Genomic DNA, 14,450 nt, shown 5'->3' with positions numbered 1-14,450 from the left:
CTTGACCAAGCAGATCTTCAGCCTACCTCTGGAGGTTTGTCTCGCACCGCTGGTGGCTGAGGATCAACAACCATAACTGAAGTCAGCTGTTCATCATTGGGGGACTGGACACTGGTGACCAAAGATGCCAGCCTCAGAGGATGGGGTGGCAGATGTTTTTCAGCACTGCTTTCAGGGTCCAAGTTCCTGATCAATGTACCAGAACTCAGTACGAGCGGTTTCAGTGCAGTTTGTCTTTGCGAGTAAGGGCCATAAAGGTCTACAGACAACCACACTGCAGTGGCTTACATATATCACCAAGAGGGCGCCAAGATTGCCCTCGTGATGAGACCATCAGAGTTTGCCGTAGGGTGGACCAGTACATTGTGGTGGCCTTCATCTCAGGGGTGGGGAACAGGAAAAGCAGACTATCTCAGCAGGCAGCTTCTTCATCTCAGGGAATGGTCTCTTCATTCATATATATATATATATATAATGTATATAAATAAGTTATGTGTTGATCATCTGTCATCATTCAGTTTAGTATAATATACAGTAAATAATATAGTGGTTTAGGAGTTGCTGTCAGATAAGCCGCACAAGAACATAACAAGTGCTGCAGGATATGGTTAAGTAAGATTGACAAGTTAGCAGTGCTGGAAGGGTAATTACCTCTAGTAACAGGAACATTGCACATATTTAAGTGCAGTGATGGATTCATTCAGTTATGTGACTATAAGGTTGTGAAAATGATGCCTGCACTTGGGAGAATAAAAAGATGCTTCTTATGTATTTCAAAACATTAAGTCCACAGGTAGGATATAAAGAATTCCTTGTGGTGGACCTATTGCCAACGTGCTGTGGTTTAATACAAGAGCGTCTCACTTCCAAGGGGTAATAGAGCTAAAATTAAGCCGTCTTTGTTATTTCTAAATAGCAGCTAAAGTGTAAACAACCGCAATAAAATAAACCACATATTTCCAAGATCTGTCTTAAATGTGCTACTATTCCTGTAGGTGAAAGCAGTGTTTAATATTAATGTGGCGGGTGTCCCTGGCTCAGCACCTGCAATCCAGCCCACCGCCATATTGATTCTCTACCCTTTACATATAGTTGAAGTTCAAGTACCTCCTATTTTATTTGATGGGAGCCCTGGGACAGAGAGAGATGCTGAAGGGGGGGGGGGGGGACAGAGAGAGATGGGGGGGACAGAGAGATGCTGAAAGGGGGGGCAGAGAGCGATGGGGGGGATAGAGAGATGCTGAAAGGGGGGGGACAGAGAGAGATGCTGAAAGGGGGGACAGAGAGAGATGGGGGGGACAGAGAGATGCTGAAAGGGGGGGGGCAGAGAGAAAGGCTGAAGGAGGGGACAGAGTGTGAGCTGATGAAGGAGGGGGACAGAGTAAGATGCTGAAGGGGGGGCAGAGAGAGAGGCTGAAGGGGGGGACAGAGTGAGAGCTGATGAGGAGGGGGACACAGAGTGAGATGGCGAAGTGGGACACAGTGATTTGATAAAGGGAATACAGAGTAATATGGTGAAGGAGCGCAGTGATATGATGAAGGGGCCAAAATACATCTTATGTTATTTTGACCCAACTACTTAAAAAACGGGACTACCCGGTAATTATTTTGGCTTAGGGGTGCCTTGTAAAAATTCTGGTGACCCTAAGGGTGCCTCAAACTGAGAAAGTTTGGGAACCACTGCTGTAAGGCCATCTGGGGAACACTGCTACAATGGAGTTGAGCTGGCAATCACAGGTTAAACATTTAAAAGGATAAAGTGCCTCCCCTCTCCAGCTGGGTATTGTTTTTATGGGCTGGGCCAGGGTGGAGCACATCCCCCTATAAAAGGTACATTCTGGTTGGCAGACTTTTCTCTGAAATGCAAAGCCTGTCAGAATTTCGACTTCTCTGAAGATCATATCAGGCTGCTACATCTACTGCTAAGTGCTGCGGATATTGTTTCTCCAGGTTCTCTGATTTGAGTTGAAGGCTGATAATTCTCATATGCTCAAAAAAGGTTCCTTCTGATTCTATTTGTGACCCTTTTAACCCTGTCCCAGAGGAACAGAAAACTCAAGATTTCTATTTAAAAAAATTTCTTCTTCAAAAACCAGACAAGTAATTTCAGCCCATCTTGAACCTTAAACAGAAAACTTCAGGTTGACAGATTCAAGTTGGAGTCCCACAGATCCGTCACCAATGGAATGGAGTGGAACAAATTCTTGGCCTTGCTAAAAATAAAAGATGCATAGTTTCATGTCCTGATCTGGGAAGGGCATCACTGCCTTCTCAGATTCGCAATTAAAATGTATAATTTTCAGTCTTATTCTAAGTCAATGCATGGTGTTCCAGTTCCTGGGTCTGATATTCATCACCAAGTTGCAGAGGGACAAGATCATATCTATCCAAAAACTGGTCTTGAGATTCAAAAGGCCATCAATCTTCTCTGCATGAAGCTCATTGGAAAGAGGCCACTGCCATCAGGGAATACAGTTCCCATGAAAGGATGTACATGGTTTAATACAATATTTATGTACGTGCAACGTGTCAAAATAACATCCACATGAATGCCAGGACCCAAGGTTTCCTGGAAGAACATAACCCACAGCATCACACTGCCTTCACTGGCTTCCCTTCTACCCATAATGCATCCCGGTGACATCTCTTCTCCAGGTAACCGGCTATCCACATGATGTAAAAGAATTCATCAGACCAGGCCACCTTCTTCCATTGCTCCTCGGCCCAGTTCTGGCGCTCACGTGGCCATTCTAGGCGATGGACAGGGTCAGCATGGGCATTCTGACTGGTCTGTGGCTATCATCATCATCATTTATTTATTTATATAACGCCACTAATTCCGCAGCGCTGTACAGAGAACTCATTCACATCAGTCCCTGCCCCATTGGGGCTTACAGTCTAAATTCCTTAACACACACACACAGAAACACAATATACAGCCTCATACACAGCAAGCTCTTCTATGGGATTGATTCAGGAGAATACAGCCTGTCAATTCACTAGCAACCAGTGACATCACAGGCTGAATTCCCCAAAATATTGAGTCAGTCCACCAAATGGCAATGGATTGTAATGAATTGACAGGTTGTATTTTCAGCACCCAAAATAGCTTACTCTACTCTGTGTAGGTGACAGGTTTAAAAGCACTGACTCTCCATCTCACATTTTAACCTAAACTGATATACCCAATAAGTTACCACTGTGACCAACGCCGGTCTTTTGACCAAACGGCAAGAACCAGTCTGCCACATATACGTTTTTTTATTTATCTTTATACACATGGAATATCCATCTTTATATACACATCAGCATTTATACATAGATTATTATTTTTTTTTACATTTTAAAAGTTTTCAGAAGGGTAGTTGGGTATATTTTCACTCAGGACATTTGTTTTCTAAACATAATAGAACTAAAGGGTGGTGGAACAAAGAAACAAAAACAGATAAAAGCATTAATAAAATGAAGCATGGAATCAATACGTTTTAATAGGGCAGACAGAAGGTTTGAACCTGTACAAAACTATTAGCAATTTGCCCCTAAAAAGGTTTGTCTTCAATTTTTAACCACATACATTTATAGTAGATTTGGCCAACAAGTTGGCTAGTTAAAATAATATACAAAGAGATGTCAACCTGAATTGCTACTGGCATTTCCTTGTCATATTAACTACTGTATTTAAAAAACAAAACAAAAAAGAAAATGAAAAACAAATCACAGCGACGTCCCACCTGCTAGTAAAGTGTTTACAACTAGGAATAATCCTTTGTTGCTGAATAACTTTACTAAGTTCACTCAGAACCGAGGTGAGTCCCAGTTTATAAACAATTCATTAGTGGATTCTAAAGCGTATGATAAAACGGCAGGAAAAGAGCATTTACAAGGTTGTCACGTCAAATCCACGAGACATATGGTGTAAGTAGAGAAATACAAGCTGAAAACTCTTGTTAAAACAAAACAGGTTGCGAATTTGATGATTGTGTCTGTTATTATTGTGGTGAGTCCCTGCAGCCTTGTGATTATGGGCAAGAAATGGTTTGTGTGTAACAGCAGTGAGTTGTGTGACCGTGTAGACTCACCCATGTGTAGGCTAAAGGCTAATTAGGAGTGCATGTGTATATATGCAAGCATCAGGGCAAGAGCATATGAGTGGATAACAGACCACACACACGTGGGTGTGCAAAGACCAGTGGAATGTACGCGCAACAAATGGTTTAAGTGTGTTCGTGTCAAGCTAGAAAGTGTGCACAGGTGTTTTCATACACATATTTGTTTCTCAGTATATGCGAGTGCACACCGAGCAACGGGGTATCTTCATTAGCCAAAAGTTTCCTGGGAGGCATATACCATATACAGGAAGCCGTCTTCATCTTTCTCTTGCTCGTATATATCCAAGATGGCAGATGACACGCTAACCATGCTCCTTTGATTCACCAACAAGAAAAAAGCTTGTGTCGGGTTCAGCTGCAGTCGACGTCTAGGATAGAGATAGAGAATAAGTACTGAATAAAGAAAAACAAAAAAAAAAATAACTAGCATGAACAAACCAACACAGAATGTAAATATTCTCCTGATATACACTTTGCCTCACTATGATGGTAGAATATAGGGTGTCATCAGGTTGGGACATCAATATAGGGGGCCCACTGTTCCTAAGGTCCCTTGCTGTGCCTTGCTCATTGCTAGGGGAAGAGCCACCACTCTCATTAACATTTGGAAAACAGCTCCCAGCATGCTAAGTGTTGGGATACAGAAGCTGCTTAATAGCATGGTCTTTGTCAGCCAATCAAATTCCACTGTACAAAGAGTTTCCTATCAAATCAGAGCGCCTAGAGCAGGCCTGTTCATCCTTTGACTGGCCAGCTGTCTTGAAACTACAAGTCCCAGCATGCGTTGCCAGTAAATAGCCAGATGATTGCTGGCAGGCCATGCTGGGAATGGTAGTTTCACTACACCTGGAGCGCCACAGGTTGACCAGGCCTGACCTACAGCTAGATGTTAATGACAGACTGGTGATTTTGTCTAAATTGGTGTTACCCCACACTTAGTCATTTCGGTCCAAATATTGTTCCTGGCAAAGAACACAATCATTCTGTTCTTGCTATCGCTTTATGTGTACATTTTTCAGCCAACTGCACAAATTGTGCCTCTCAGACTGACCCCCAAGCCATCGGATCTTTCATAGGTCACCACCCACAATGTGAATACAATATATTTATTTTGCTCTGCCCCCTAGTACCCTGCATTTCTGCATTATGTGCCTATATTTCCACTGGTCCCAGACAAGATTTAAGTTGGTATACAAAACAAGCTTAAAGCAGCACCCCATGGAAAAATGAGGTGTGTTTTTTTTAACTTCAATCACTGTGTCATGCTATAAGAATAATGTTCGTATTACCATTTGTCCTTGTTTTGTTTCATCAGGCTGCTATTAATGACCAATTCTACAAAGTGTCATGGACTACCATGTTAACCAGTCACATGATCTAGTGAGCAGAGAGGCTTTGGCCAGCCCCTTTGAGCTCTATCTGCTCTTTGTACTGCAAAAGCCTTTCCTGCCTTCACATGACATACTGAGCGATGTCATCTGTGTCTGTGTAACTGGCAGCCATATATGTTGTAACCTAACCTGTTCAAAAGGAGATAATGATTTGTAGAAGGTGAGAAAGAAAAAAGTATGTGGGAGTGCTGCACTGAATACCCATCGAATGCAATAGTTGCGTAGTAGTGTGTGTGTGTGTGTGTGTTAGGGAATTTAGACTGTAAGCTCCAATGGGGCAGGGACTGACGTGAATGAGTTCTCTGTACAGCGCTGCGAAATTAGTGGCGCTATATAAATAACTGATGATGATGATGGTACAATACTTTTTGCAGCCCATTTACTTCCTCTTTAGGTATGCATTGTGTACAAAGTTTTCCGTATGGCTGCATTGATGCATGCGCCTTGGACGTAATGCAATGAGGAAATTAGAATAGGCAAAAGTAATAATAAATTGGGATAAGTGGGGAAGAGGTTTTTTTTTCTGCTTATTTCAATAAAATATTGAACAGTCTGGTTTCCCATCATTGCTGCCACTAATTCCTGATGCATCAATATCATTTCTCAAGATCAGGCAAATGACAAGAATTGCTTTGGCTGTGACAAAGCAAAAAAGATTTAAATGGAGCAATAAATGAAAGACTAATGCAATGCAAGTAATATTAAAGTGCACACATTATCCCACTAATCTTAAACAAATCAATCTTTAAAGCAGATTGAAACCCTAAGACAACTCACAATATTTACCACAACTGGCCAGGTGGCTCAGCATCAGCAGACTTTACCTGGGCAAAGAGGTTGTCCCCAGGGTAGGGTTGTAAGCCAATTACTTGAGTCTTATATCCAGTACCAAGACTCCCTCTTGGGCCAGGAATACCTTGCTGCTACTGAGTCTCTGGCCAATCACAATAAATATAGTTATGTGCCCTGGCGTTTTTATAAGTTGTAGGTGAAATTCAACCCTGATGAAAATCACCCCTCCTGCAGCTTTGCTGGATTCAGTCACCATGTTGTCTCCAACCCAACATTGATGCAAGGTCAGCCTCAAGATTTTTACCACAAAGGATGGCATGCATTGGAAACCTCGCATTGGAAACCTCGAATTGGAAACCTCGCATTGGAAACCTCGCATTGGAAACCTCGCATTGGAAACCTCGCATTGGAAACCTCGCATTGGAAACCTCGCATTGGAAACCTCGCATTGGAAACCTCGCATTGGAAACCTCGCATTGGAAACCTCACATTGGAAACCTCACATTGGAAACCTCACATTGGAAACCTCACATTGGAAACCTCACATTGGAAACCTCACATTGGAAACCTCACATTGGAAACCTCACATTGGAAACCTCACATTGGAAACTTCACCCTCCACCCAGTCTGCAAGGACCTCATTGGTTGTTTTAGTCCACATCACTGAAACAGTTAAGGTGGCCACTACAGACCATCCAGAAGAAAGGCAAAAGAGGTTAAAATTACATTCTTCTAATAAAAAACATACACTCAGTGGATACTTTATAAGTACACTTTGCTAGTACTGGGTAGGACCCTCCTTAACCCCCGAACAGCCTGAACTCTTCGTGGTATGGATTCAACAAAGTGCTCAAAACATTCCTAAGAGATTCTGGTCCATGATGACATGACAGCATCACGCAGTTGCTGCAGCAGAAATAGAGATGCGTCAGACCAGGCAACGTTTTTTCCAATCTTCAACTGTCCAGTTTTGGTGAGCTTGCGCCCACTGTAGCCTCAGTCTTAGCTGACCCGGAGTGGAACCTGGTGTGGTCTTCTGCTCCCGTGGTCCATCCGCTTAAGGTTCCATGTGCTGCACATTCAGAGATGCTCTTCTGTACACCACTGCTGTAACGCATGGTTATTTGAGTTCCTGTCAGCTTGAACCAGTCTGGCCATTCCCCTCACCAACAATCATTCCATAGACACTTAGGTCAGTTTTCTTCCCCATTCTGGTGTTTGGTCTAAACAACACAACTGAACCTCCTATCCATGTCTACATGCTTTTAGGCAAGGAGTTGCTGCCCCCTGATTGGTTGATTAGATATTTGCATTAACAAGCAGCTGTACAGGTTTACCTAATAAAGTGTCCACTGAGTGTATAGAATAGAAAGAACAATATTTTTAGACTTCAGTTACCCTTTAACAGGGGTATCCAGAAAACATGTCAGAATGTGAAGGCACAATGTCGCTCAATCACATATTAAGCTGCTGGTTATTGAGAGACTGGATTATAAGAATGGAAAAGATATTTCATTTATAGTCTGGGCATCTTTAATGTGACATATGAAGATGATTGTCATTACCTGATGATCTTCACAAGCTCACTCATGTTAACATGATCTGGCACCAAGAATTTGGTTTTATCCAACACTGGAAGTTGTTTTTCTCCCTTGTACCTCTCAATAATGACCTAAATACAGAGAAGGAACAGGTCAGTACTTTTACACTGTAATATACAACTTACAGAACATTATCAATATTGGCAAACTAGCGTAAATAATATGGAATGACTGTGCAGTCTCAGTGTAGGAGTGCTTGGTTAAAACCATTCTGTTATACAGCTTCCTGTAGAGCACTTTAAAACCAATGTATGTTGTTCTCGAGACCATTTCCTTTGCCATAGTGTTGAACATTGCAGCACTAAATTGGTGGCATATAAAACAAATGTAAAAATATTATCAAAATCCACAAGTCATGTAAACTTGCCAGACCTCCACCATTGTATTATACCCTTCTAACTTGTACTAATTCCCAGTAGTCTGCTCCCAACATGAAAATTCAGCATTCGGCTAAAAGGGCCACGACACCCTCACAACCTGGTGACCGGGACATTGGTCTCTGGGACCTCATAATACAACATACCATATTTGATATTCAACTAGCTGGGGCACCAGGTGACAAGGTCTTTATCAGCTATTTCTATGGCAAAGTATAATGAGAAAGCATCCAAACCAAATATATTGGTCAGCCCTAGTATGAGAAACACCTCTGCCAAGTGGTCTTCGGCTCTATCAGGAAGAACCAAGAGGTCAATGGTTTTCTTTTCTCCAGATCATCAGCTTTGTCTGGGACAACAGAGATTGTTGCTTAAGAGCAGTTATGGTTCTCACCATAGTTGAACACGTGTACACGAGCCTTCTACTGGGCCTATGTGCCTCCCTGTCTCAAGCTCATAAAGTCAAAACCATTTGACCATAATTTATCACCTTTAGTAGATCATTTACTTGGGACTCTGTGGAGGATGCTGTGGTCACCGCTACGGTCTCGGACCACGATTTCAATATGGCCGCATCAGCTTCCTACGCAGTCCTATGAGAATACTGCATAAGTCTGTGGACCCCTGTCGTGTCCACATTTTGGAGGGACTTTATGCATTTCAAAAGTGTCAGGAAACACATATACAAAATGAGGCACTTAGATCAGGATAACATCAACAATCCCAGTTCAATTGTGCCAATTCACCGGAAGCTCCTGCTACTATAGAAACACTTCCAGGTAGTTGGTAGCCTGTATTGTACTGCATACAAAAAACAATAGTTTATGCTTTTATGCAATTTAACAGAAAAAAAAAAAGTATGGTGAAATCTGAGAGTAAAACTAAGAGTATCTAAGACAACAGTCATTTAGTTACACAAACAATAGGAATGGTTTTGGTTAACGCAGTGTGATTGTCCTAAATTGGTCAAAGTTGTGTTCATGTTAATAATAATAATGTAGCTTACTCACTGGGATTTTACTGGGATGTTGCTCACGGATCTGACGAACCTCTGCACATCTTTCAGCTGAAAATAAAAGAGAGAGAGAGCTGAACTGGATGACGTGGCAGTAGACAACCAAGGAACAAGTAGGCATTCAAGAGAAAAAGTAACAGCTTGAGCCTACAGGTGCAAGATGCAGTCCTAGGCTCTCCCTAATCACCATCCGACTGTGGGTTCCTGCTGCCTACAGTGCTGACGGTAACAGGAAACCACAATTAGCCTCAGTCACGACTGCTACGGCTACCCTTCTAGTTTAACCTCTGAACCATGTACCGGGATGCTGTATTGGTCCCATTGCTTCTGCATAAGTCAGCTGCAAGTTAGTTTGACTTGAGCGTTTACGGAAAATATTATACTTACAGGAGACTGCAAGTGTTTTAGCAATTTAAATGGGGATGATCAGACTGAGGCAGCTAAAAGTGCAATGGAGTCATTTTTTCCTTCATCAGTTTTCTGGTGCCAAGGTGTCACCACAATGTATGAAAGGCACACAAGGCCCACTTCTCACTTATTCACCAGAACATTTCTAAAGTGGTGTTATGATAAAATCATATATCTTATAATGTTCCTACTACATAGTATATCATACCTGTTGTAAATATAGCAAAACAAGGGAGCTGAAAACACTTCCACATGTCTATGTTAGATTAGGTAACTGTGACTCTTTCCTACGTTTATTCAAAGCCAACTCCTTTCCTCACAAGGTGCCCACACACGCTGTAATTCTGCTGGTCAGTACGGTCATTTTAAACAGAATTGGAGAAAAATCTCATTCAAGATCCAATCAGGATCTACCAGATATCAATCAGATGTCTGGAAAATGGGATCAGATGACGATTACAACTATGTGCGTGGTCACCATCCACAGTCACGTTATTTGTTCCCTGTAAGACCAGGTTGTTGGATCTAATTAATATGACCACGACAGCAGCCTGATCTGATCTCATAAAAGCACCAGTATTGCAGGTCTGTGCAACAGAAGGGGAGATAATCTAGTCTCAGAGCCTTTACAACCTAAAATATGATTGTTGACAGCATATAGGGAAGGTAAAGTTTGTTTCACCACTAATTGGATAGGCAACAAGCAAAAAGAAAACAGATATGGTTTTCACGCATACTACTAGGTATAAAGGGAAGCTTAGAAGTTAGAGTTCTTTTATGTTGCAGAATAATTTGTCATTAATATATTTGTGATTTTTCCCTCCTTAGGGACTAGCATGACCCAGACAATAATGGCTTCAGCTCTCTGAACACATCTCACTGGTACTTGAGAGCATTTGTGACAATTTTTGATTGTATGCAAATTGTCCACTTGATAAGCCAAGGGCCACAGCCAGAGGCCTGAAACACTTGAGGGGGTATATTTACTAAATTGTGTGTTTGAAAAAGTGGAGATGTTGCTCATAGCAACCAATCAGATTCTAGATATCATTTATTTAGTACCTACTACAAAATGACAGCTAGAATCCGATTGGTTGCTATAAGCAACATCTCCACTTTTTCAAACACACAGTTTAGTAAATTTACTCCATGGTCAGCATCACAGCGGATGATCAACCTGATATTGTCTCTATTCCTAAAACATTTCTGGATTGTTATTTCAAGTGCGAGATATATGTACTACAAAAATATAACAGTTTAGAATCAGCCCTAATACCGAGACTCTTCTACCACCTATCACTTAGATTTAATGCAGCCTTAGGCATTGTAATATGCACCCCATATGCTCATATCTATCTATTTGATATGTCTATAGGTGATTTGTAAAGAAAGAAAAAATACATCAAAGAAACAAGAAAATGAATTCAACTGAACAGCATTACTATACTGCCCCCCTGTGGCTAGTTTGCCTACATCAGTGATGGCTAACCTGTGACACGCCAGGTATTGTGAAACTACAAGCCCCAGCATGCTTTGCCAGTAGATAACTAGCTGTTAGCTGGCAGAGCATGCTGGGACTTGTAGTTTCAGAACACCTGGAGTGTCACAGGTTAGCAATCACTGGCCTACATAGTAAATGTGTCTGTACCATGACTAAACCTGTCCAGTATTCAGTAATAAAGAGCTGTGATATCATAAAACACAGAGTTTATAATGGGTTAAGATGCAGAACAGCTCAGTTTAAAAACAAGCCAGGGAAGCCATAGATTAAAATAGCCATGTGTGGAGGAAGGGAGCAGGCGTCCTGTTTTGCTCCAGGAAGGATATGCTCTGGATAGGAGCCACGCTGTTCTGTGTTTAATTCAGGTATAAACACTGGAATAATGCACAACACCATATACAGAGACTCCAGCTTTAGGGAGATGTTACCGTTACATAATAAGCTGTTGTTATTGCACATTAGAGATTACAAGTGCCATGTACAGAGCGACTCGGGAGTAAACAGAGACTGGAAACAGAAATGTGATATGGCAGCATAAGCCCATGTAGGCTTGATACAGGAGGTATGCAACCTGCGGCTCTCGTGTTGTTGTGTAACTACAAGTCCCAGCATGCATGTTGTAGACTGAAGCTCCACAACTTGTTTATATCCAGGGGTTTCATACTCAATTGCAGCATTGCAGAGCCAGGTCCCACAGCAGTGTGTTGGCTGTTTTGGTCGTACATCCGACACTATTTATATTATTTCCAACACGTGCAGAAGTCAAATAATATTCTGGGATCCAAAATATGTGGCCTGGTGTCATATGAGATTCCCATGTTCTGATAAACACACCACGAGATAGATTAGTCAGCTAGTTATGTACATTCTGTTATGAAGTATGACTGGGGCTCCAATATCCTTGTTTTACCATTTTGAGTCTCCGGAAATCTTTCTAGAAATTCTGACTGTTGAATCTAGATTAACCCTATTAGTATGAACCTCACCCAATTGTTTATCCAAAAATACACACTGTCCTGATTGAGGAAATCATAAGGACAGATAGAATTTAAATTTTAGCACTATGACAGGTGGTTTGTAGTGTATCAGATTCCCAGGACAGAATATATACAAATAGGTTCAATTTAAAGGGATTGCTGAAGATTCCATAAAGTGATGAATCACAGGAAATACAAGAGAGGAGAGAACTGTGAGTGACAAGTGGATAAACATCATGTGACACCAGCAGCACCTGTTATTAGCCATCACTTGCTGGGTGAAAACATTCTGACCTTCAGTATATTTATTGTACCAGTGATAATAAACATGAATTTCTTCACTGCAAATGTGCCACAAAGTTCTTGTAAAAAGAAAACAAAACACACAGGTCTCTGTGTCATTATCTGCAGATTAGCCCGGGAGGGCCAGGCAGTGCTGTTTTTCTATCCAACTACTAGTGATCCCATAAAGACTATCAGGCCAGGATCTAGCAGTGCTGTTTTTCTATCCAACTACTAGTGATCCCATAAAGACTATCAGTCCAGGACCTGGCAGTGCTGTTTTTCTATCCAACTACTAGTGATCCCATAAAGACTATCAGGGCAGGATCTGGCAATGCTGTTTTTCTATCCAACTACTAGTGATCCCATAAAGACTATCGGGGCAGGATCTGGCAGTGATGTTTTTCCTAACCAATTACCAGTGATCTCATAAAGACTATCACACCAGGATCTGGCAGTGCTGTTTTTCTATCCAATTACTGGTGATCTCATAAAGACTATCAGGACAGGATCTGGCAGTGCTGTTTTTCCTATCCAATTACTATTGATCTCATAAAGACTATCAGGCCAGGATCTGGCAGTGCTGTTTTTCCTATCCAATTACTAATGATCTCATAAAGACTAATGTTTTTCTATCCAATTACTAGTGATCTCATGAAGACTATCAGACCAGGATCTGGCAGTGCTGTTTTTCCTATCCAATTACTAGTGATCTCATAAAGACTATCAGACCAGGATTTGGCAGTGCTGTTTTTCCTATCCAATTACTAGTGATCTCATAAAGACTATCAGGACAGGATCTGGCAGTGCTGTTTTTCCTATCCAATTACTATTGATCTCATAAAGACTATCAGGCCAGGATCTGGCAGTGCTGTTTTTCCTATCCAATTACTAGTGATCTCATAAAGACTATCAGACCAGGATTTGGCAGTGCTGTTTTTCCTATCCAATTACTAGTGATCTCTCATCAAGACTATCAGGCCAGGATCTGGCAGTGCTGTTTTTCCTATCCAATTACTAGTGATCTCTCATCAAGACTATCAGGCCAGGATCTGGCAGTGCTGTTTTTCCTATCCAATTACTAGTGATCTCTCATCAAAACTATCAGGCCAGGATCTGGCAGTGCTGTTTTTCCTATCCAATTACTAGTGATCTTATTAAGACTATAATGACTGGATTACACAGTGCAGTTTTCTATCAAATTAGTAATGATCTCATGCAGACTATCAGGACAGGATCAGCTATGTCATTACTAGCAATCTACTGCCTGCGGATTATCAGGACAGGGTCAGCCAGTGCCGTTTTTCAATCCAGTTACTAGTCATTTTATGCAGCCCATCAATAAAACAAGTGCTTATCCATGTCATTTATAGTGATCTACTGACTGTAGGTTATCAGGCAGGGTCAGACAGGTTTGGAGTTATATATAATGACCAGTGATCTCCTGACTGCAGATTACCAGAGCATAATAGGACACTACCAGGTTTCTATCTAAGATCCTGTGATCTCACCACAAATTATCAGAGAGTGCTCTGTTTACTTAGTAGCCATCTGCTGCCCCTACATCAACGATATAGAACAAAACAGTATAAAAAAAAACATAATCCACCCACTGGGGGATCAGGCACTCACCAAAGCTCCTCCTGTGTTTAAAGGGCCGCTCTGACGGCATCTTGGGTTCTGCCAGTCCCGATTTTACTCACGAACGAGCGGGTCCTTCGGATCTGCTTTCCCAGCTTCTCCTTCTCTTTCTCCCCAATCTTCCCCTCCCTATGGTACGGCTGTCACCCTGCAATCCAATATCTTCTATGCCCGTCTCTCCGTGACTCTGCTCACACTCTGTGTGGACACAATGTAACAAACTGCGTGACGTCATTAAAGGGGAGGCTGATAAACACTCCGCGCAACGGGGGCCATCTAGCGGTCATTCTTATACATTACATATCTTCTGCACATTCCTACTGAGTACGGTTTATGATTTCTATAGATATGCAGTA

General features: G+C 41.8%; 1 protein-coding gene across 1 annotated transcript; it reads right to left on the bottom strand.

Annotated features, from left to right (window-relative positions):
- Nucleotides 1-3,212: 3,212 nt before the first annotated feature.
- MAP1LC3A (microtubule associated protein 1 light chain 3 alpha) lies at nucleotides 3,213-14,328 on the bottom strand. Its single transcript, XM_075177561.1, has 4 exons — nucleotides 14,086-14,328; nucleotides 9,281-9,336; nucleotides 7,858-7,964; nucleotides 3,213-4,477 (listed from the first exon to the last, which is right to left on the bottom strand). Exons 1-4 carry the CDS (start codon nucleotides 14,123-14,125, stop codon nucleotides 4,318-4,320), a joined length of 363 nt encoding a protein of 120 aa, XP_075033662.1. The 5' UTR covers nucleotides 14,126-14,328; the 3' UTR covers nucleotides 3,213-4,317.
- Between the last annotated feature and the right edge of the window lie 122 nt (nucleotides 14,329-14,450).

The sequence above is a fragment of the Mixophyes fleayi genome, chromosome 6 (genome assembly GCF_038048845.1).
Source record: "Mixophyes fleayi isolate aMixFle1 chromosome 6, aMixFle1.hap1, whole genome shotgun sequence".
In the NCBI taxonomy this organism is placed as follows: Eukaryota; Metazoa; Chordata; class Amphibia; order Anura; family Limnodynastidae; genus Mixophyes; species Mixophyes fleayi.
The sequence above is the reverse complement of the archived record's forward strand: the minus strand, read 5'-3'. Positions and strand labels throughout refer to the sequence as shown.